The 23,007-nt window shown below is 36.8% G+C and overlaps 1 protein-coding gene across 1 annotated transcript; it reads right to left on the bottom strand.

Moving 5' to 3' along the window:
* Window positions 1-3: 3 nt before the first annotated feature.
* DNAJC15 (DnaJ heat shock protein family (Hsp40) member C15) lies at window positions 4-22,846 on the bottom strand. The gene is made up of 6 exons (XM_088530930.1): window positions 22,710-22,846; window positions 16,260-16,311; window positions 14,246-14,319; window positions 6,876-6,952; window positions 3,182-3,252; window positions 4-98 (listed from the first exon to the last, which is right to left on the bottom strand). Exons 1-6 carry the CDS (start codon window positions 22,809-22,811, stop codon window positions 28-30), a joined length of 447 nt encoding a protein of 148 aa, XP_088387056.1. The 5' UTR covers window positions 22,812-22,846; the 3' UTR covers window positions 4-27.
* Between the last annotated feature and the right edge of the window lie 161 nt (window positions 22,847-23,007).

A 23,007-nucleotide genomic window follows, 5' to 3' on the forward strand; every position in this document is an offset into this window, starting at 1 on the left:
TCATCATGTGATGCAAGGCCTAATATTTCAATTTTTGGCACTGGATTCCAACAAGTCTTTTGCTTCATTTATTTTTGTTGCTAAATAAGGTGATCCACCTGAAAAGAAAAGGCAAAGGAACAGCATTTACATATTCGTATGAAATATCAGTCTATTTCTTTTAGAACATCCAAATATTAGTCAATTTTATTAGTGTCTCCTTCCTCAAAAAAACCTTTTCATAAGACTGCTTTAAAAATGTCATTGATATGAAGTAAAATAATGAGTAGGGAAACATGACAAAAAAAGTAATCATAACTGAAGTAACTGATGAATAACAAGAACAATTTGTCTCACAAGTCATGCTGATAAAGAAAAGTCTCAAAATGACCCTTTGAAATCACTTTAAATTGGTTGACCTAAATTTGCACTGCAGTGTTGCTGCAAATGTACGCCGGGTCAGCTATCCTGACTGCTCACATAAAGCTGATGGCTCTTATTCCCACTCACCCCAAAAACCAAGAGGCAAAATTTTATACTTATTTTTACCCAAACCAAACCAGACCCATCCCATCCTCTCCCCTTCTAGACACCCAGAGCTACCAGCCAGAAACTGTCACATTACAGCTAGGTAAACACGGCTCGCCTTCCAACTTCTACCCCCTAACACTGCCATTGCTTTACACTCCATCTAACAATTTGATTACAGTTCAGGAGTCTTTTTGTGCTTGTTTTTTTACTCTCCCCCTGAGTGCCAACCATCTGCCTACAGTCACTGAAAACAACATTACCAGGTCCATACCAGGAGCTTACCATTTACCAGAATACACTTTGTTAACATAAAAAGGTGATTTCAGTAATACTGTACATCGGATAGCCTTTTCCGAGGCCTGTGCCATAATTTTTCATTTAGGGAAAGCTAGCAATAGAGGAGACACACAGAAGAACAAACACCAAGCAAAAATAAAAATAAATACAGAAATGCAAAGCTTTCTTTAAGAACTTCTTTAGGACATTCCTGCCGGAATCCAAATCATTATAAAGTCATTTCACGGTCTAATAAAACAACTGGAAGAAGTAATAGAGTTCACTTCTCTTGTTTGTGTTCTGGTTTTGTTTGAATGTAGTCCTAATAGTTAAGACATATTTCAGGAAAGTGGAGAAGGGAAAGAACAGGATAGAGAATTGACTACTGGAAAATAAGATTTTTTTTTTAAATCACTTTATAACCTTTTTAGCTAGAAATACTATGTAATACTATTTACAAAGTTGAGTATCACTTGCTTCAAAGAGTAGAAAATATCAAACAATAAAGACTATATATTGCAACAAACGATGTATTCCAAGTAATTTTTAGCTGTGCATTGATTTTCTAAATGCACAGAGTGCATGATCTTAAAAGTAAATCCAAATATGCTAGAAGTGTTTTCACTACATTTACATCCTTAAGTGCCATATTAATTTTGTTGCCCTCCAATGAGAGAAAATTCAATCTCATGATTGCATAAGTGTTTGTTTATAATTAGGCAGGTCCAAAAGACTTTTCTCTTCCTCTGTTTCTGCGAGCAAGTATTCTTTCAAAAAATTAGTTACTGAAAAATATTAACATACTTAAATAATAATTAAATATTATCAGTATAATAATACTTCTAGAAAGAATACTGATTAATTCTTAATGATAAAGATTAATGCAAAACCATTTTAGTCACTATTATTGTGGATTCTATATTTTTCTTATTCCTAATAATTCTCTCTTCCAAGTTTCAATTCTTAGCTAATATACTCATTAAAAATTCTGTAATTATAACACTCAGCAGCTAAATATTATTTATAAAACCACAATTTTGTTACTAGAACCCTGAAGGAATCAAGATACCTGTGTAAGCAAACAGGTCTCCGGTGCCACACGTTCAAGATTATTCCAGGCCCTAGCTCTGCACCTAAAGACATCATACAACCTTTTTCTGTGGCTATACCAAGAGAGCTTCAGGGCACAAACACCTTAAATTAATTTTCCTACTGAGAAAATAGTCCATGCTGATAGCACACAAGAGGCCTTGAAAGCCTACAACGCATCTAGGAAAGCCCTACACTGTACCCAGCTGTAGCTGCATTACAGCTATATGCTTGGTGCCTTAAAATATGTAACTTTCATTACAGAGATCGTCTTGCTAGGTCTACTCAGCATCCACACTGAGTTTCACAGTTCTAGCTCAGGCCTCTGGACAATGAATTTTTTAATTTTAGTGTTGCAGTATCAAAAATAAACTTTAACCTACTATGCACTCTGCTGGTTAAGAGATCTCCAATGACTGCAACATATTAAAATGAAGAACAGAACTTTTCCTGTTTCTGATTGTGGAGTTCATGCACTATGAAGTGCAAAGAAGTGAAGTGGTGTGACATCAAACAGGCAGGACAGCTTTAGAACTAAGTTGAGGGGTGAGGACAGCAAAGGAAAGCATCTACTTGTTGGCAAACAACTTGGTAAGTTATTTTTTAATTTTCTTCAGATAGGGTGCAGACAGGGGACCCTGTAATCCTGTCAAGATGCAAAAAACTTCCAATTCCCCCTTTTGACTTCTGAAATACACTGCAACTCTTCACCATCTGTTATTTTAAAGTAGAAACAGCAATGAACATATGGGCTTTCTTTCTCAACCAGCTGTAGTGTAGTTAAAGCTATAATAATAGCCTTTCTGTAAGATAAATTTACATTAAAAACCTGGCCACTAAAGCAAGAGTGCCCAGCTTCACAGTTCTTCCACAGGATTTCAAATTTCCTTGAATTCAATCAATGATATAGCTACTGACTGCAGAGCACCTCTCCACAGAAAGTTACTTTCAAGCATATGACTGCTTCATTCCAATTCAAAACAGGAATGTTTAATGTAAACATACTAGAACACAGGTTTTCTTACTTTTAAATAAGTTTCTTAAATTGTAAAAGAGTGGTCCAAGAGCCCATGGTTTTAAGTAAAGCAGCACAGGTCTAGAAAGCAACCTTAAATATATCTGTACAGGCTACTACAATTGAGTTTCATAAAGCCTTTAGGGATCAGTGTTTTAGCAGTGAGAAAGATGCAGAGAAACTAAATATCATACACTTGCACTGACTGTGTTCATTCACACAAACAGCAAACTGAAGGATCTCATTTAAGCCTCTACTTTTCAGTGTCAGTTAAGAAAAAGAATTACTTACCTTTATCAGGATGATTCAAAATCATGATTTTCCTGTGGGCTGTTCTGATTTTGGCCTTGCCAGCAGACGGACTACAAAAATAAATTGAAGTGCTTACCATAAATTCCACCAAACCCAGGCTATAAATTAACAATTTACTGTGGCTGTAAAATCAATTAAAACTTGGGATTTTCACCATCTTGTGGACAAAACACAAAACTGCATCTCTGAAGAAGTAACACACTAACAAAGGCACAGGAGACATTTAGAGAAGAGTATTTTTAAAAAGCCTACGTATTTGAAACATACAAATATCTTTAAAGGTTTTTTTGAACTCAAAACATTCACTGCTATGTAAACAAAATAAAAAAATGCCACATCCAAATACTACTAAAAAACTCTCCTAAAAACACCTAAAAAGAAAAGCTCTATGGTAAATCTACCTTCCATTCTTATGATTTAACGTGGAAATATTCTTTTCTCTCCTAGAAAATGGGTGTTTATATGACCAATGACAAAACAACAAATATTTAAAATTACCATATTGTATTCTACTGTAAATATTATTATTGCAGCTATAAACAATTCTTCTTTCCACTGGGGCCTGAAAAAATTGTATTTGTTATTTTTGCAAAGCTGCTCAATGTGTTACATTCAGGGACATGCTGATTTACAAGTGCTACATAATGTTGTTTCCTTCAATGACAGATACGTAAAACATGTACTTCAACTAAATTAAATACGTACCTTACCAGACAAATAACCACTTAGGGATGCAGTGTGCCAGCACAATAGGTTATGGTATGCAAGAGAACAGTAATATTTAAGTTTGAATGGTTTTATTTTTTGCAATTTGTTAGCATGCAGAAACGAAGCAGTGTTTTCCACTTCAGATCACTTCTTAATCAGTGATAATTCAATTAATTAATCTTTTTGTAGGTACAATTTGAATGCAAGGTATCAGCCTAACTGCATTCCTGAAGTAAACAACCAGTAATTATTATTCTGTCACAGGGAATTTAGAGTACATTGCAAAAATATTTCACAGAACTGCACCAAAAAAAAAAAAAAGAATACTTCAAGGGAACAATATAAGAATACTTCAAGAGAACAATGCAATCCTGAAAGAAAGATTTAAGAGAGGGTGAAGGGCCTTGAACTACACAGCTCCAAAACAAAGTGATTTGTTCTCAGATAGCTAGAGATAACAATTATCCACATTTTGATCTGCAAATTCCTTGTTTAATACTGTAAAAATATAAGGAAACTTGATACACCACATTCAGAAATTCTGAGCACAAAAGTCAAATTACGAAAAAAAAATGCAGTTGTGGAATATAATTCAGTTATGGAATATAAACCAGATTTGTTTAATCTGAAATACCCTGCAAATGGAACAGTTTATAATAGACCGCATGTTCTGGAAGCATAACTGATCACTGAATACTCCTAGTCACTACCAAGGAAAATTCCACTGTTAAACCATAGTTTGGTTTGTCAAAACCTTTTGATATCACAGGTTTTCCTCTCGCTAAAACTTCTACTTTTTCTACTTTTTTTTTTTTTTTAATAATGTGTATTTATTTAAATTCATTTTTATGCTCACAAGTAATTAAATATTTCCTACAGACAGAGATACAATGCATTTTATTTCAGGCACAGAATGGTAAAAGGTTTAATTTATCTATTGTATATATATATATATATATATATATATATATATATATATATATATATATATATATATATATATATATTTACCAGACGCTAGCTAACTCCAGAAAGTTAAATATAAGGGTCTGATGGTAGCAAACCATTATACTTAGCTTTGTCTGTTATTTGGAAAAAATCTCCTAACATTTTCACCTCCCAACTCATCTCAGACATTCCTCCTCCTCTCTTAGCAGCAGTTCCTTCCACATCATATTTAACGGTTAAAATTAACACTAAGCTAACAGTAATCAAGCCTGCTCCGTGACAACTAATGGAAGAACAGTAACATTTTAAATTATTGAGTATTTCCAATACAATATCTGTAGTGTGCAAAGCCTTTTATAAAGCTTAAAAGCAATATGCTTTTACTAGAAATACTATAATCCTTTTGGATGGTTATTGCTGAGTGACCTTCAAAAAATGTATAAAAGTCAGCACATATGAAATGCAAAAGCAACGGTTAAATGCTCTTCTTTGGCATGTCTTGTGTTTATTATTTCTACAGTGCCCATACACACTTGGCACCCAACATAATGAAGAAAGTCTCTGCCTTAAAGCTTAATATGATTTGGAAGTAACGTCACGCAGGACAAAAGTCACAATAATAAGGTTAGTGTTGAGTCAGATCTGGTTTGTGCATCCCCTAACAGCTTCCCTAACACTATAAAACTAGCTTTTTTTTTTTTTTTTCCCCATAGCACTCTCATAGCACAGGTAGCACTGTTATAAGCATATATCTCTAATTAAATGAACACTGAGGTAAACCTGGCGCATAAAGGTGTTTTTAAACATGGCAAAAAAAGCTTCCTGTAAAGATGTTAGCTGTGATTCTATGCAACTAAAGACTCAATCCTTTAAACAGTAAAGAATAATTTCTCTCAAATGGCATTTGCAGGACTGAGCCCAAACACACCAAGCAGCGTCACTATTCTAGGTGTAGACCCAAGCTATTAAAGCCAAAAAAACAAGCAGATTCTGATTTGACACATGATGAAGAATGCATTCACATCTTTTATTTCAGATGTAAAAGAGCAGTGTTGAGGCTAAGCAGAGCCAATGTAAACACACTTCAATAAGCTGCAGTGTGCTACTCTGGAATATCACTGAATATGCCCTTATAAGCTCAAATGTTAATACTTATCGGACTTAAAGGTCAAAGGAAATATATCTGAGTAGCACTCCTATTAATTTCCTGCTTGGTGTGCAAGCATGAAATATTTCAAATTAATGTAATCTTTTAGTTTACAATTTCGTAAAATGAATGTTACATCTGCACAGTCCCCCTTACATGAGTAAATAGTTTAAATTCAGAGCCAATCTGAACTAGAAAAAGAAAACTACTAGAAGGTAGATCTGCCCCTCTCACCTGCTGAACCTTACAACCCACTGTTTTTATGGAAAACACTGACATGGATGCTAACACTAGTCATTCAGATACTTCAGGAAAAAACAACAACAACAACAAAAATCTATCAAATCCTCCGCCTGAAAATGATTTCCTATACCTGCTCTAAATTACAATTCTCTCTGAATATTTTCATTTGGAGTATGCACCAACTCTTTAAACCCAAACAAATCAAAGAGGAAGAAAAAAAATGACTTAAGGGAAAAAAAGAGCAAAATTGTTTTGCTTTCCTTATTTATTAATACAATCTACAGTATTGCTTATCTCAAAGGTTTTTCTTTTTCTTTTTTTTTTTTTTTGAGAACAGGCCATGTGATCACGCTGATTAGCATAGTATGTGCCATTTTGATTATTTCTAGAGCACCGGTTCTGTTCTCCACTGCAATATGTTACTATGCCTTCAAGCTGAACACAAGTCATGTGTTTTACTAGTATCTATTGTTTGCTTTTTCGCTTAAGGAGAATATTAAAATGGTTTACGAGCATTAGAAGCCTTAAAGAAATAAAGTTAGGATTTGGGCAGACTATTCCATATTCTTGCCATATGGATTTTTTCATTCATCAAGGAACAAAAACATATTAGTGCAACACACCTACCTTACACCTAAAATAAGACCAGCTTCCCGCCTACTCATTTTTTGTTCAAATCCTCCTTTATAGTATGATGAAAGACTCTATGAAAAAGAAAGGAAACACAGGAAATAATTAGTTCCACATACAAGGTGTCAGAACCTAAATCTTAATCTATGACCCTATTCAGAGCATTACATGATTCTGTAATTTATTTTGAAGGTATGGAAAAAGTACAAACCAGAGAGTATCAAAGGTCTTTTCTTGCGTTTTAACACATATAAAAGTTGACTTAAAGATGACTCTGTTTGTACTATCTTCTATTACTAACAAGGTAATAGCTACGGCTATAAAATTCCTGTTTTCAGACAAAACAGTGCAGAATCACAGCAAGCACTGGCAGGCAGTGATACACTCTGTACGTGTGCAGGGGGAGGCAGGAGGAGGCAGGAGGGCTGACCAAGGAAGAGTCTTGTTTAAAACAGCTTTGGCACCGCTGCAGTGGAAAGCTGCAAATGCAACAACAACATTTTAAAATTATTTGGACATCTAAGGAATTATGGATGTCCAGATCTTTCTATCTAAACTATAACAAAAGGATAAGAACAGATAAATATTGTATGCCGATGAATAGTCTATGTGCTTTTTCTTTACGAGGAACAATACCTCAAAAACAATTCCTTCACAGAATCATTTACCATGCAGCCAAGAGTGACCTGGTTGATGTAGTTTGGTTGCTGTATATAATTTGGTTGCATTTCCAAAAGATTCCGACTGGTCCCTTAAGTCAAATTCTTCATCAGAAATCCAAAAAAGACAAGGCAGTCATGGTTTAGGAGACGTCTTCACACTGGCAAACAAGTGCTTTGCACAAAGACAGCAGCAAACAGTCAACCATCTCTGTGAAAGAAGGTCAACAAAGAATTCCCAAGGGGCCACCTGTGCCAATGCCACATTCAATTGCCCAAATTTGTAAAAAGAATTCAACATAAATAAATAAAAAAAGGCAACACACTGAGAAACAGGATATGTAGATTCAGGTTAAGAGTCATCTCTACATATGCAAGCTTTTACTAGATAGGAAAAGCCTCCCAGAATTTTAACAAACAATATGCAAACTTCAGTTCTATGCTCAGCACTTGTCAGGAGAGCATATACATGTATAAAGACACAACTATCTGTCGAAGAATGGAAATGAAAACCAGTATGAATGAACACTGCCCTCCTCTCAATAATGTCCATAAATCTCTTTTGCCTTTACCTTAAAGGTAAACATCAGGATTAAAAATATACATATATAAATATATATATATACATACATATATCTATATATATACAGAAGACCACAAGAAGGAATAAAATAGCTTTCAAGGCAAAAGATCATTCACCAACTTACATAATAAAAGAACAAGGAGCACCAGGTGAAAGCTGCAGACGGAAAACAAAAGGGAGGCACTTCTCCACATTGTTGAGTTAAACCTGGAACTCACTGCCAAGGGGTGTTTTGGACGGCTGAGGTTACATGGATTTCAAGAGTGATTAAACAAGTTTTACAAAAACAAAACAAAAAAACACAAAGCAAAGCAAGAAGAAAAAAAAGTAAAAGTTTAGCACAGAGCTACAACCTTCCTTTGCAGCAAAACACTGGAAAGTAGCAAAGTACACAGGAAATTCTAGATTAGGTTGCCCTTACGCCCTTTCCTAGATGCCCATTATTGAAAATGACTAGAAACAGGGTTTTTTGCTTTGAATTTTGTCTATTTGTTAACTCGTTAGCATATAAGAACTCAGCAATTCCTTAGGAAGAAAAAAAAGAGAGCAGCAAAAGAAAATGAAAGAGAACAAGATGGATATTAGAGCAAATAATTATAACAATTTAATTGTCATTAGAGGGAAAAGGGTTGAAAGTATATTTGTCAACCCAAAAATGCATTTTTAAATGAAATAAAATGTTACTGAACCACCACTGACTCTTAGCTATGATCTCCTCAATGCAAATGCTTCTGTTAGAAAACTGAAGGACTCTCCTGCTGCCACACAAACAACCCTCTAAGCTGCACGAGCCCCAGAGGCAGCAGATGTAGCTGCGAGACGGGCCGCCTTTGGGAACCGGCACGCAGAAATATCACTCGGCAAGACTGAAGTTCCTTCCTCAATGCAAAATTTATCAGCTGGGGAAAAATAAGCTTCCTTTGTTGCTATCAAAGGGAAGTCTGGCTTGAGAACTGAGATTTTCTTTTTTTTTTTTTTTTTTTTTAATGTTCCTTTTACCCCCAAGGAAAAAATGTGCCCAGCCCTTAATGAAACATTTTCTCCCACCAGCTACTAAATGCCATTCACATCCAATAAGAATTTTGCCTTACGTTTACATAAGCTCTGTCTTAGCTAACTTCCAAAGCATTAAAACATTTTTAAAGGCTCTAGTTATATCTAAGCATAGCCTTTAATTAAGATTAGGAGCAACAGTGACCCAAAAGTACTGTTCAGAAATACTTCACCTGCTACCAACAAACAATCTCCAGAGGCAATGTAGCCATGCAATCACATACATCCCTGAGATTTCCAGGTGTGATGCTGTGATCTGAATCAATTTTTTCTAATACATCTCCCCTGACACCATCCATCAAGTATCTACTACTGTAACACTTCAGTTAGCAAAACTGAAGCAACAGCACAGGCCATGCCTGCAGCAAGAAACCTGAAGAACCACTGCAATAGGGTAATGCAGAGCCGATCTGCCCTAGGGCACAGAAGGGTTACAGGTTGGAATAAGTAACACTTGGGGAACATACCTGGCCTTCTCTAGTCCTTCAAGAAGTGATCCTGATGTCCTACTAATCATTGGGTAAGGTCTTTGAGAGGCAAAGCTGCACAGACATTCAACAAGGGTATCTAACAATGAAGTGCAGGGATAGAAACAGAAACATAATGTATTGTGAAACATTTTCCAAAACTGCCCTACGCCCCAAAAAAGGGAGCCTGAAGAGTGATAGAGGAGGACACTGGTTCACAGAGAAGAGCAATATTTTAATAGTCTCCAACATAGCTCTTCTCTAATCATGGCAGTCTTCATCTGAATTACTGACCACACGAGCTCATTTGAAATCAGAGACTAGGGAGGGATGGCTGTAGGCTTAAATTCAGAAATACTTTCTCATGTTTTTAAAGTGCACTTCCCTGACATTGTTATAACCTCAAGAAGTCTCAACTCAGCTTCCAAGAGGAATGAAAAAAGAAATCCTGTGGTCTATGCCTTTTGGCACAAAACCAAATCTGAAGCAGAGCCTTCAAAAACATCATGTTGAATTGGTCATCAAGGAAAAGCACTTTCTTCTCAGAAGCGAAGCATATGGCAAGAATAATCAATTCCTTAAATTAAGATCCTGCTTCTAAATGGAATAAAAAGCAAAAAGAAATTAGATTTAAAAGCTACTTTTCCCCTTGGTTGGAGGAAGGAGAAGAAACACCAAGTCTTAGTTTTAGGATCCGTCTTGTCAAATTTCTAGTCCCCAAACAGAACAACTTTTGTATGCTATTTATATTAAGTCAAAATCATCTCTTATGTTTTTAATTGCAATTAATGGCAGGAGCAAAACACAACAATACTTGCTATTCTTCTGCTAAGAGAACTCTTCGATGACTGGGCAGTTCCATCACTGTATTATTAATCCTGACTTTCACAAACAACTTCTATGCAGGAAAAAAATCATCGAAAACTCCTCTCCATTTCTTCACACTGCGGGGGGGGGGGGGGGGGGGCGCCCATTTTATTTGATTTCCTTTCGCATGTTGTTACTGGTTAGCAATTTATGAGCCAATTCTGCTGCCAATCCTGAACAAGTTCTATTAAAAAGTGTGCGGAGGCGCAGAAGGGGAGAGGGTAAAACATGAGTTGAGTTTGCTCTGTGAATATGTATTCGCTCCTGCAAATTTTCACAAAAGGCAGTCAACTAAAAATCTGATTCATTAGCACTGCGATGTCTCCAAGATATCTTCTTGCTCTGCACAGGGTAAATGTGATTGCTGTTCCCCTGCCAGATCAGAGATGCAAAAGGCTGCAACAGAGGCCAGACATTACATCAGAGTACATGAAGTAGTGTCTTTTCTTTCCTTCAAGATTCTGCATGCTGCTCTACCAACAGTATAGCTCCCAATAAAAAGGTGGCAAACACTGGAAAAAGGGAAGAAAAAAAAGCAAAAACAAAAGCACAATATATTAACAAACTACTTAAAAGATGTGTTATAATATATCAAATAATTTGCTCAACCCAGCTTTCACTTCTTTAACTTTACTCAGGAAGATTTCAGACTGCAAATTATCTTTAGACGCTTTATTTTCAGTGAGTGACAAGACATGACTGCAACCCTTGCGTCTGATTCAGGATTCTTTGCGCCCGAGCAGAATCAGATCCAATCAGAGAAAGGGAGTGCAAAGGGTGAAGTACTGCAGAATCTCTAATGAAGCGCTGGAGAAGAAACCCTTTCCACCTGGAATACAAAACTTTTGGGATTGTGAAATTTATGGATTTTAAAGGTTCATTTTGCCTGGAATTGCTATTTTTATAGGTCAGTCTTCAACGTCATAGCTCCAGCAGGTAAGGCCACTGAAATACTTGCTATTCACTCCTTTTCTCCCCATCCCAAAAAAACAAAACAAAACAAAAAAACAAAGACAGGCAGGCTTGCTGCAGAGGGGAAATGGCAGCGTTTCCCCTTTCATTCTTATGTCTCCTTCCACTGAAATAATACAGCAGAAAATGTGAAAAATAAATCAGAGCAGTATTTACTGTTCAAATTTAAGTCTATATAATTGTCATAATTAAAACTAAATGGGAGATAGAAATTTGGAGCAAAACAGAACAAGTTTTACTTGCTACTTTTAATTAAAAGATGAGTCTAATTGTTCACTGTACATGTTATTTACTTATATATATATAAAAAAAAAAACAGAAAGGGACAGAGACTCAAATGTAACATTTAAATTGATCTCTTCCTAACTGCTCTGTTCCACTTTACCTAACTTATTAACGAGTTGGAAGAAAGGATAAGCAGCATATGAATTATTTTCTGAGGCTGCAGCTATCATGAATTGTGACTCCTACTGCTAACAGGAAAAAAAGGAATTTCAAATGAGGGAGAATGGAAAAGGTCACAAAAAGAACAAGCTAGCTTAGAAATACAAGGCTCTTTCATAGCATCCCACAAGAGGAGGTCATGAGGAAAAGGGGTTGATTCTAGAAAGCTGCAGTAACTATGGAAAACTCTAGTGACTTAGGAGCCTCCAGGCACCACAGGAAAACAGAAGAGTAACACTCAACCTAGACATTAAACATCACAGCAAACGTTTTTTTCCCCAATAACATGGTTCATGTAGAAGTACTAACTATGTGATTTCCATCAATTAGCAGGCTTAGAAGGCAATATGTTGTAAAGAGAGGCAGTGAAAGAGCTAAGCCACAGATTATATTCAGCAGCTTCAAAATCCTCAAAGAAGATCAAGTAAGGATGTAAAAATATGCAGTTTGGGCAAAAAGGACTTAGAGAGATAAGTTACTTCTCAATTTATGTTTTCTCTTTCCATTGCTTTAAAGATTGTAAATGGCAAAAAAGCCCCCACACATACAAGAAAACAGCTGTAGAGCAAAAAGCTAAATACCTTGGTTGAGAATTAGGCAAGGGTTTAAAAACACATTGCACTTGAGATCAACATGAAATTCTACATTTGAAGGAGAGGGTTGAAGGCAGAAAAAGAATGCAAGTCCAGTGATTAGAAACACAGTGAGAATTTAGATGCTTCCAGGTTGCTCTTTTCAGTTGTTCATTAATTCTATATGACTCAAAGTCATTAAGATTAAAAAGAGATTGGCCATCGTGAGCTTGGCTCAGTCAGGATGCTGCTTTTCAGGACTGCAGTTTCCCAGACCGGACACTTCCCCGGGCAGCTACATGTCGTATTTCCATGTGTTAAGCACAGTCACTGTCTGAATTCTTTCTGTTTGCATGCCTGCATTTAGACACTAGGGCTTATATCCACAAATATATGAAAAGAATGCTGGAGTAAAATTTGTGGAGAGGAAGGATGAAGACTGAAGCCCGTGCCAGCCTGAAGCCACACTTTTTTATAACTAATTCTTTTTCAGTAAACCTGTAAGCCAGAGTGTACACATTGTATACATTCATCAGAATTCACAGGACCTGCAAGTCCCTTTTGCCTTTGTGGCAGGCAAAATTGGAATCTCTTCAAAAGAGAATTTGAAAAAGAAAAAACTTTTTTTTGACATTGGCCACACAGTAGGTATGCAAGAAGAAACAGAGAACAGAAATAGAACAGAAACACCATTCCTGGCTTATCTGCATCTCCATGAAGGAGAAGTATGGGCCAGTCCATGTTTCAAGCGTCTTTGCCTTCCATCAAATGATCCAGCTTGCACCTTCAGAACCTACAGGCAGTCAATGAATCTGGACTCAAAAATTCTGCCCATTTTTAATATGCAGCATATAGGAAAGCCCTGCACTGTAATTGGCCTCACATATATAGGCATGACACTAATCAGCACTTTTTCAAAATCTACCTTTAATGTGGTTTTCAGGAGATGATAATCTACAACTTCTACTCTCAACATCTTTCCTCACCCACCAGCACCAAAAATGGCACTGTATCCTTTAAACGAGGAGAGAGCTTTCTCACTGAGAATTACTTCACTCAGACAAGAATGAATATTTATTTACCAGAAAACAGCATAATCAGCAAAATCCATCAAAAATCAAACAAACAACAACAACTCCCCCCAATACTCTGGAATATTCCCTGTATATGCTCCTTTGACAACACTCAATTTTCTCCCTCTACTATTATGGCATTTCTATTGCATTACTTATTTAAAAATGCAATAATATGTCGGTTAAACATGGAGAACACAAAATAACAGACAATTCATGTGAACAGCAAAAAAAAAAAAAAGCTTCCTCTCTTCCCCTCTTCCAGCTTTGGCAACATTTTCTGGAAGTTTCCCTATCAATTTGTTTCCCAGACTTAAGGACTAAACTTTAGTTTTCAGCTCCTTAAGAGGAAACTGTAGTCCTCACTTTGTAACCCATAGACCACTTCAGTTAACTTTAGCAATTTGTCATAAACTTACTGACAAACAGTTGTGAAAAACGCAACATCACTTCAGGAAAATTAAAACCATTTATCAGATCTCAGAAACACCTTTGATATGGCTTATAGCTTCATTTACAGGTGTTTAAAAGTATCATATTAACACCAGAACATATGGAGTAAGGAACAGCCCTATTCTGAAAAAAAAATGCACTTTCTGTATTCTGCAAAGTGTTTGTTTTTTGAATACTTGAAATATAGATTCATATAATCAGCAACTAGTAGCTTCTAAACTTACAGAAGTTGAAATCCTCTTTGCTGTCTCTGTGATTGTTTGCTCCAATGGTTTCCAGAGGTGGAATGCATAACGCCCTGATTGAAGTTAGAAGAAATTTTAATCAACATTCACTAGAAAGAAAAAATGAAAACAAACAAACAAACAGCAACCACATGCAGACAAAAACACAACACACTGACATCTGTTCACTAGCTTATAGCAAGAATAATTTTGGTTTAAAAATCCTTCTTCATTGTTAATCTTTTCATCTCATTTATTGCTCTCCAACACTTTATTGCTTTCCAAGATGTTCCCTGAACAGCCAGTTTTGGAGGCCTGCCCAGCAGAAGTCCCATGATAAGCTTGCAATGGTTTATATTTTTTAATCTTTGTACTATGGGGACGAAAAAAAAAAAAAGAATAAGTTTTATATACTTAATTTAGAAATCTAACCATGGCCTGCAAAATTCGTGTTCGCTCACAGAATAAATAGATTCAAATGCATTTCAATATGAGAAATTGAGACATCTGCCTTGTGAACTTTAAGAGGGCAATATGTAATTTCAGCTTTGGATATACATTATTTACTAAATACTGTTCAAAGCTTATGTCTTAAGAAAAATAAATGTAGGTACTACATGCTTCTTGCTGTGATTTTATAGGCTTACTCATACATTTTGCAAGTGCTGCATTTTTTATTTAGTTGGAGAGAGGATCTTTGGGATTCACAACCATTTAACTCCCCATTGGTAGTAAATGTGTCTATAGCTAAGAAAGACTATATTAACTCTGCAAAGTGACCTTGCATTACACTGTTGTTGGAAGCATACAATTTCAAAATCAAGATCTATACTATGCTGCTATAGGACTTTCCATTCAAGTCCTTTTTCACCCAATTTTTGTGTTGATTAATTTTTCATTAGCAATGTAACCTGTTTAATAAAAAGGCATGGCATTATTCAGACAGTATCTTGTTTTCATTCTCAAAATATGGTGTGTCTACATAGGTTATCCAGCCATGTAAACATGCAGCTATACTAAGAAAGAAGTTAAAGCCATCAGTGGAATATCACAGCTGAAAAATTGTGGTGTATTAATATACTGCTACACCTGCCTATGGCTTTCTCTTACCACTTTGCTATCTGTCATCAATTCTACAATTCAGCCAGGAGAAGAAATTCTGAAATACTCCTGGATCTACACAAACACATAGATTAATCAACTGCTTAACGGCTGTTCATCCACCATTAAAGAGTTTGTCTTTCCTTCCCTTAAAAAACAGCAGTAGCCACAAAACACCTGCTGAGGCTTGGTGCAACATGTTCATGTAATGCTTTTGTTCTTGGTAAGAAAATGCTTTTATTCTTGTTAAGAACATTTGTACATAGCTAGATGTGGCCTATCTGACATCCCGAAAGTAATGAAAATCAATGTGCGTATTTCAATACCAGACTAGACCACCGCTGTAATCTAGTCTGAGTAATCCATCACGTGAAGTCACATTAAGACCATGACCTGGCATCTAACTAGAACCCATTTTTCAGAAGAACATACAATCCAGTTAAAAGAGTTCAGGCAACAGACAGAACACTACAGAAACAGTTTACTGTAATAAATTGCTATAGCTTCTAGAAACTTATTTTTCTCCACCAGAATTTCTACAGTATCACCTTCCCGCTAGAAGACCCTGTTGTGTTCTTCTTTACTAAAGAGCTTAGCCTTAGCAGCATGCTAAAAAAAAAAATAAAAAATAAAGTCATCTTTTCACGTTACCTTTTGAAGACAAAAGACACAGAACAAACTCCTTTAGCTGGTGCCCATAAAAGTAGCTTCTTCAGCTGTGGCTTCCTCAGAAAGCATTTTGGAATTGTGTCAAGGATTTTGAAAGGTCAAGAACTACAACTGGACACAATTCTTCAGTATCTTGGGCAACCTTTCTATTTCCCAATTTATTTACGTTCCCAAGAACTCCATCCTTTTGGAAATAACATCTAACAAATGCCAGTTTCACACTCTTGTTAGTAATACAGCTTACCTGCAAATGCAACAGTTGCAATACCAAGTCCAACTGCTATCATAGTTCTGGCCTAAAGCAGAAAAACATAAATCAGAATAAATTAAGAATTTGGATTTAAAATATATTCAAGCTCTTACTGTAGTGGCAAATATTTCTGATGGCTGAGGTGGAAATTTCATATGTCTGTGGTCCACAGGATACATTATTAACATATCAGTGCTTCAGCACTTAAATTGGAACTACTCATTAACAATGACTAGTGAATACCTGCAAGCAAATCTCCAACACTATGTGATAAAATAAATGGATTAATAAATAATGCAAGGCAGATAACTACTCAGGATCACCTCAAATAAGTCCTGTAGACTCATTCTAGACATTTTTCAGACATCCCATAGACATTTTGAAGTGAGGATACCAAAGAGTATCAGTCTATTACAAAAACATTAAGGGTTCACAAACTCTAAGGCACTGGCTATTATTTCATAGTCTTTTACTGGGAATATCACCCTGACAGTGCCTGAAAACAAGAACAGAACATTAAATGCAGTAATTGAGCTCGCCATTAAGAAAAGAACTCGGTCTCAGCTGACTGAGCACTCCTTCAGGAGTCATCCCTGTGCCACAGCTAAGGTACGAAGCTAAATTGGGATGTCCCACCTTTTACTGCTTGACTCATGGAAGCCCCAATAAAGAAATAAAGTCTAGTAACCTCTTTTCAATATCTACTGTCAGTTTTTGGTTGAAGACTATCTTATAGTAAATATTTGTCATTAGAATTATGACACTCCTGGGGCAGTTTTCATCACCAACTACAGGAAAAAAAATCCTTCATCACCAGATTGACTCTAAGTGTGGCTTTCTGCTTCTATAATTATGTCTGCATTTATCCAGTTACTGTTTTATGTATTGTTACCAACAAGCTAGACAACAAATTTGGGGCCTGGAACCCCAAATTTAAAGTGGTGTGCCCTAAAAACAGGATTCAGAGGCATATTCCCTTTGCCTGTAAGATATGTATTTAACATTTCCAATCAACTGTTTCTAGGCAAAGAGGGAACAGAAGAGTAGGAAGAAACAGGCCTTAAAGGCTTCTAGATTTGGATTAGCAGAGGCTATAGCGTATCAACAACTTTATTCAGCCTGTATACAGTTGCCTAAAATATAGGCATTACCAGTTGCTCCCTACAGCTGTGTTTCTGAAAGGAGGTAATGGGGACTGCTCTCTATAAAATTGAGTCCAGCATGGAAAAAGGTGCGGAGTGCTAGAAGTCCATATATAAGTAATAGTATTCCTCCACATATAACTTCTGGATCCTAATGTGTTTTAGCTTGGCACCTTTAGCCCCACTCCGATGGAGCCATTCTAACCATTTGCATCATGTAATATTTAACCAGAAAACTCTCCAGGAAAAAAAAAAAAAAACACCCAACACATCTCTCAAAAATTGCTAAAAGGAGAGAATTGGGATGTTTCAGCCAAAGGTGCTTAAAAATCTACTTGTACTTCCCATTTTAGGTACCTAACTCTCCAATTTCAGTGCAGCATTCAGTCTCAATATTAGCACCCATTTCTGTATGATAAGCATGTAAAAATAATGTATAGTTTTACGTCTGTTGTTCCTTTCAGTTCCGCAAGATTTCCCTTCATCTTGAGGCCGTGAAAAACTTAAGTACGTTACTTTAAATGTTAGAGGATATAAAATAATGAAGCATACAGTTCACCCCACCAAACTAATAGCTCTTTCCACTTCTTTTCACAAATCAGGTTTGTCAGGCTCTCAGTACTCGAAGCCTTCTACAAAATTCTAAATCCTATATTAAACAGTAACCAGCAATGGACACAATATTTCTGGAAATGTCATAATATTATAGACATCATACATTATTTGTTATCTTGTAGTTTGTGACCATGGGTTTATATTCACTAGAAACCTTCGAGGACTCGGTAAAACATTTTAGCTGTCACTCCGAACAAGTGGTTACAGTCAATTAAGAGCCCAACAATGGGTGAAATAGTTCAAATTAGAAAATATATATATATTTATTAGCTTCTGCTTGTCAAAATTCAGTTGCACTCACTTTACCATCCTAAAGGTGGCTTAAATCAGCAGTTTACAAAGTATGCTGTCACTGACAAGGCATTAGCAGAAGACACCTCGTCACAGGCAAGGTAAAGCAGAGACCAGGCTAGAAAAATAATACCCAGACACTGTCAGCTCAACACAGGAACACCTAAGTGTTTTGCAGAGTGGTCTGGGAACACAATATAGGACCCCTTGAGCCACGTCCAGTGAGGTCTATTATATCAATCTCCGTGGAAAGCATTAGCAGCAGGGAAGAGTGGCAGCAGCTCCAGAGTAGGAGTAGTAAGCAAGAGGAATAGAAATCTGAAGACCCACCAGAAAGCAAGGAAAAAGCGTCAGGGAGCTCAAGCAAGAGAGGCATGAAAGCTTGCGTACAATTTCAAGTGAGGCAGAGCTCTCAAGTGTGAGAATCCCTGGTTTAGGATAACTCAGCTTACCCGCATTACCAATATATTAGGGAACAGTCATGTGCCACAGCTTAGCCAAGAAAAGGTAACATGTGATGTTGAGTCATTCTGAGTGTTTGCTATGAGATAGATATATAACAGCTACAACCACATGAAAAAAAAGCTTTAAATCTAGCAAAATGAAACATATATATATAATAAATATATAATATAATATATAATTTATATATATATATATATATATAAAATCTACCTTTTGCTGACATAGGCTCTCATAAAATTTGTGAAAATTTCAAATACTGATCTGTAAACCCTTCAAGTCCAGCTTGCCTGAGTTTCCTTATTCACACTCACTTATCTCAGGCGTTTTAGAAGCACAAATCGGTGTTTGTAAAGAAATTTGAAGGCCTGCACTCCTTGCAAGAACAGTATTTTGTACTCTTTATTTTAACTAAATACATTGATTTCTTGACAACTTGAAAAGAAGGCAAATCACTAACATTCTAGGAGGGACCAATTCATTTATGGCATACTGAGACAACTAGTACCACGGTTATTTTTAGTTCTCAGTGCTTGAAAACTCTTTTTATTTCAGACACTTAAAGGTTTGATGAATTAATAAATACTCATTGACTTTCAGTTATGAGAGAATCAACATTTTTTTTCCCAGAAAAGAGTGTTGTTAAAAATTTCCAAAATATAAGCTAACTAAAGTATTTTCTTAAGTTCCAAAAGAGAAAAAATAAAGAAATAAAAGATTGAAAAATTGCACCTGGCCCTTTATTTGAAGCAACATCTCGCAAAGGTTAGTCCTATCCTATTCTGCTGATTTGAGTTATTTCAATTTTATTACCTAGTTAAGTTTTCAGTAACAAACCCTCTTAGGCAGCAGCAAAGAAAGTTTTGCTCATCTGCAAAACAGAGTTACAGAATAGCTGAGGTTGGAAGGGATCTGGAGACTGTCTAGTCCAACCCCGATACTAATAGCAGGACCAGCTAAAGCAGCCTGGCCACTGGATTTTCATTATTTCTTTGAGAAATATGTATACAAAAATACAAAGAGAGGCAAGCCCAAGACCTGACATACTGTAGTAACAAGCTACCCTTGCTGAAAAAGAGGATAAAGCATATACCTCCAAAACACATAGTGCGTTAACCAAGATGTCATATACTGTTAGTATACAGAGATATATGACCAATCCTGCAATACATAGTGTTTCAGGCGCTTTAACTTCTTAAGTGCAAGAAACCAGGATAAATGAGATATTCTTTCTGCAAATTCATCATCCATAGTTCTCTGTTAACCTCAACATACTCAAAAGAGTGTAACAGCAACAGCGCTGTAGTCTTTCCATCTATGCAATGGAAAAAAAAAAAAGGGACAAATTAAAACTCATGGATATACCTTAGGAAAATAATTTAGTTTAAAATAAACCCTTATGAAGGTTAGGACACAGCTACTTGATTCGAATGTTATATTTTGAATCTAATATTACGATCAGGAAAAAATATCCTTCCTGATCAAATGAAAATGATTTTGCCCTTTTCATAACTAGCATAATGAAATAAAAAGCAAAAAGAAAAATCATTTGTTCTGTTCGAATTACAGTATGTTATTAGCCCATGCTTAGTAACGGGTCAGTACAATAGGAAATACATACCTATATTCAAACAAGTAATTTACAGTTGCATATTAATTAAAAACAGTTCAATAGAACTGTTTGGTATATTACTGTGTGGTAGACTGTGTGGTATATTACTAAAAAAATATGATCCACAAGGATCATAAGGCAAAGTACAAAATTATTTATAAAACTATTTTTTCTGTTAACAAAAATATCTGTAGTTGAAATAATCAGTTTTATCTACCCTTGAAGTTAGAGGAATATTTCTATTCCTCAGAAGAAAAGCTGCAGCCGACTGTAGGAGTGTCTTAAAGCAAACCTAGTTTACATTAGTTTACATGGAGCAAGATATTTTACCATTGAACTGATTTATGTAGCTGTCTGCAACAGACTTGATTTCATAACCAGTTTTCTCCCAGTCTCACCTGCCTATGAAATCTAATTCAATTTCCAAAAACAAATTACAAGTTGTTTCAGCGAAATGATCTTTTCCATTCTCACCCAACTCACCCAAGCCCATTTGTTTTATGCACAAAACTATATCTAATGTTTCTGACATCTTCATAATAAATGCTGAGAGCTACAGACTCGCTAGTAAAAGTGTTTGCATAAGGCATTCAAGCAAGTCTTCTCAAATATAAATTAATTAACAATGTCCTCTTGTGACTGTCCTCAAGAACAGGCTCTGTTTGGCTATTACTCTTCTGTTTTATCTCTCCAAACTTTCAGGCTGTAGTAAAACAACTATGCCAATAAAAGTTACCAAGATCAAGTGACTTCAGCTAACATCCTGGACACCTCACAACCAAGATTCAGTAGGAAATAGAACAGAGCTCTTTCAGCCCCAGGAGATGGATGCAGTTGTTCTCAGACATTCCTTCTACTACAAATCTTGACTTTTTCTTTGGATACTGCAGCAGAAACATACTGTTAGCTCCTGTGCAGCTCTATGGTTGCTCTTACTATTTCTCTCTAGGAAAAAAAATGCAATTTGGTTACATAGAACTTGACTGCCTTCTAAAGCCTTGAGTTGGGAATCAATAAGCATGAATATTGCCCTCTCTTCCACTATTTACACAACAGCATCTAAAGAAACTGTGAAAAATACTCCATTACCAATAGCATACTACCATATTCCTATTTTCTAGGGGACAAAAGTCTCCAACTATTATAGAAATGGCCTCTAGTCATTTTATTCTTCAAAAAGCTTGGCTGAGCTGGCATATAAAAAGATGTCTTAATATCAGGAGCCTCAGAGGCAAATTACCTTTCACTTTTCACAACAGAAAGGGGACCACTGTAGCGCATGGATTCTGATTTAGAAATCTGATGGTCTGTAGCACATCGATCTGGATGTGAAACCTGGACAGCTGGCCCCAGTGGTACAGGTCTAACTACTGACAAATGGCTTAAGCTACCACAAATACAAAGCTCCTTTTGACTTTTTTTCTCATCTATTTTGTTGCAATGTGAGTTGCAACTACCATCAAAACAACAGATCAACCTTCAACCCCACTAAAGCTAAACTTCAACCTTACGAATCACTCTGACAGCAACACAAAGCAATGTTGAACACAAACCAGAAAGAAATACTTAAGAGCAGAGGATATTGAATTCATCGAAAGACCTGGCTAGAGGCTAAACTTGAAGATAAAATTGCAGTAATCCAGAATCTAGTCCTCTTTGGGAAACTACAACAGATGCTAGCACAAATACTGTAAGACTACTCTAACCAATGAGCAAACTATGCTAACACCAGATGCAATTTTTAGCTCAGAGAGAGAAGAAAATGCAGGGACTCAGAATTCACTAAAAATTTCACTGCTTTCACTCCACAGGGAAAGCACACAGATATAACAATAATGAGCTTCAAAGTAAATTTCTTAAGAGAATCTGCTATCAAACACACCAGAAGACTGTTATGGAAAATGTATAACGTGATCTAGAACTCAAGTATTGTGACTGTAGCACCATTCACAGGAAACTTTGATTTTGAAAAATGCTACGTTAAGCACTAACCTACACCTTTTATTTTATTTTTTTAATAGAGCTCACTGCCTCATGAACTGGCTGAAGGGAACACAAAGAAGAAATGAGATAAAGTTAATATAATAATAAATAAAATATTGTTATTAGAGCTTGGCCTCCTCTTGCAGACTTAGTCAGCCTCTGACACCTCATGAGCTCTCACGCGGGAATTCCTCTTCCCAGAGCTCGCTAAAACTGCGGATATTCGGATTTGGGGAAATCAAACTGGAAGGGGGAGGGGAGCCACCAGTCACTTAACGGCCCGCGGGGGGAGGGGCAGAGCCCGATGCCCCCCGCCCGTCCCGCCGCCGCCGCGCTCACCAGCCCGCGGTCCAGCTCGGCTTGGCCCTTGCCGGCGCCCGTAGGGGCCCGCGCGTACTCCGCGTAGCGCAGGCCCTCGGAGGAGGCCCCGGCTCCCTCCATGCCGCAGGGGGATGGCGGAAGCGGGCGAAGGGAGAGCTACAGGTCGGCGGGAGGGACAAGCTGCTTCGCAGGACGGACAACAAAGCTACGCGCGGCGCGCGCCGCCAATCATCGCGGAGAAGGGTGGCCACGCCCCCTTAGTCCCGCCCCCCCTCCCCTGCCCCCGCGCCGGTCGCCATGACACGCGCGTCGCGAC

Source organism: Tinamus guttatus, unplaced genomic scaffold, assembly GCF_059628265.1.
Source record: "Tinamus guttatus ecotype Peru unplaced genomic scaffold, ASM5962826v1 Tinamus_guttatus_pri_ptg000394l, whole genome shotgun sequence".
Taxonomy (NCBI): Eukaryota; Metazoa; Chordata; class Aves; order Tinamiformes; family Tinamidae; genus Tinamus; species Tinamus guttatus.

Coding starts and splice junctions, on each gene's coding strand:
- DNAJC15 (XM_088530930.1), bottom strand. CDS start 22,811: ATGGAGGGAGCCGGGGCCTCCTCCGAGGGCCTGCGCTACGCGGAGTAC. Junction 14,320..16,259: donor TGCAACTGTTGCATTTGCAG/GTAAGCTGTATT, acceptor AACTTCAATCAG/GGCGTTATGCATTCCACCTC. Junction 3,253..6,875: donor GGTCTTATTTTAGGTGTAAG/GTAGGTGTGTTG, acceptor TTATTTTTGTAG/TCCGTCTGCTGGCAAGGCCA.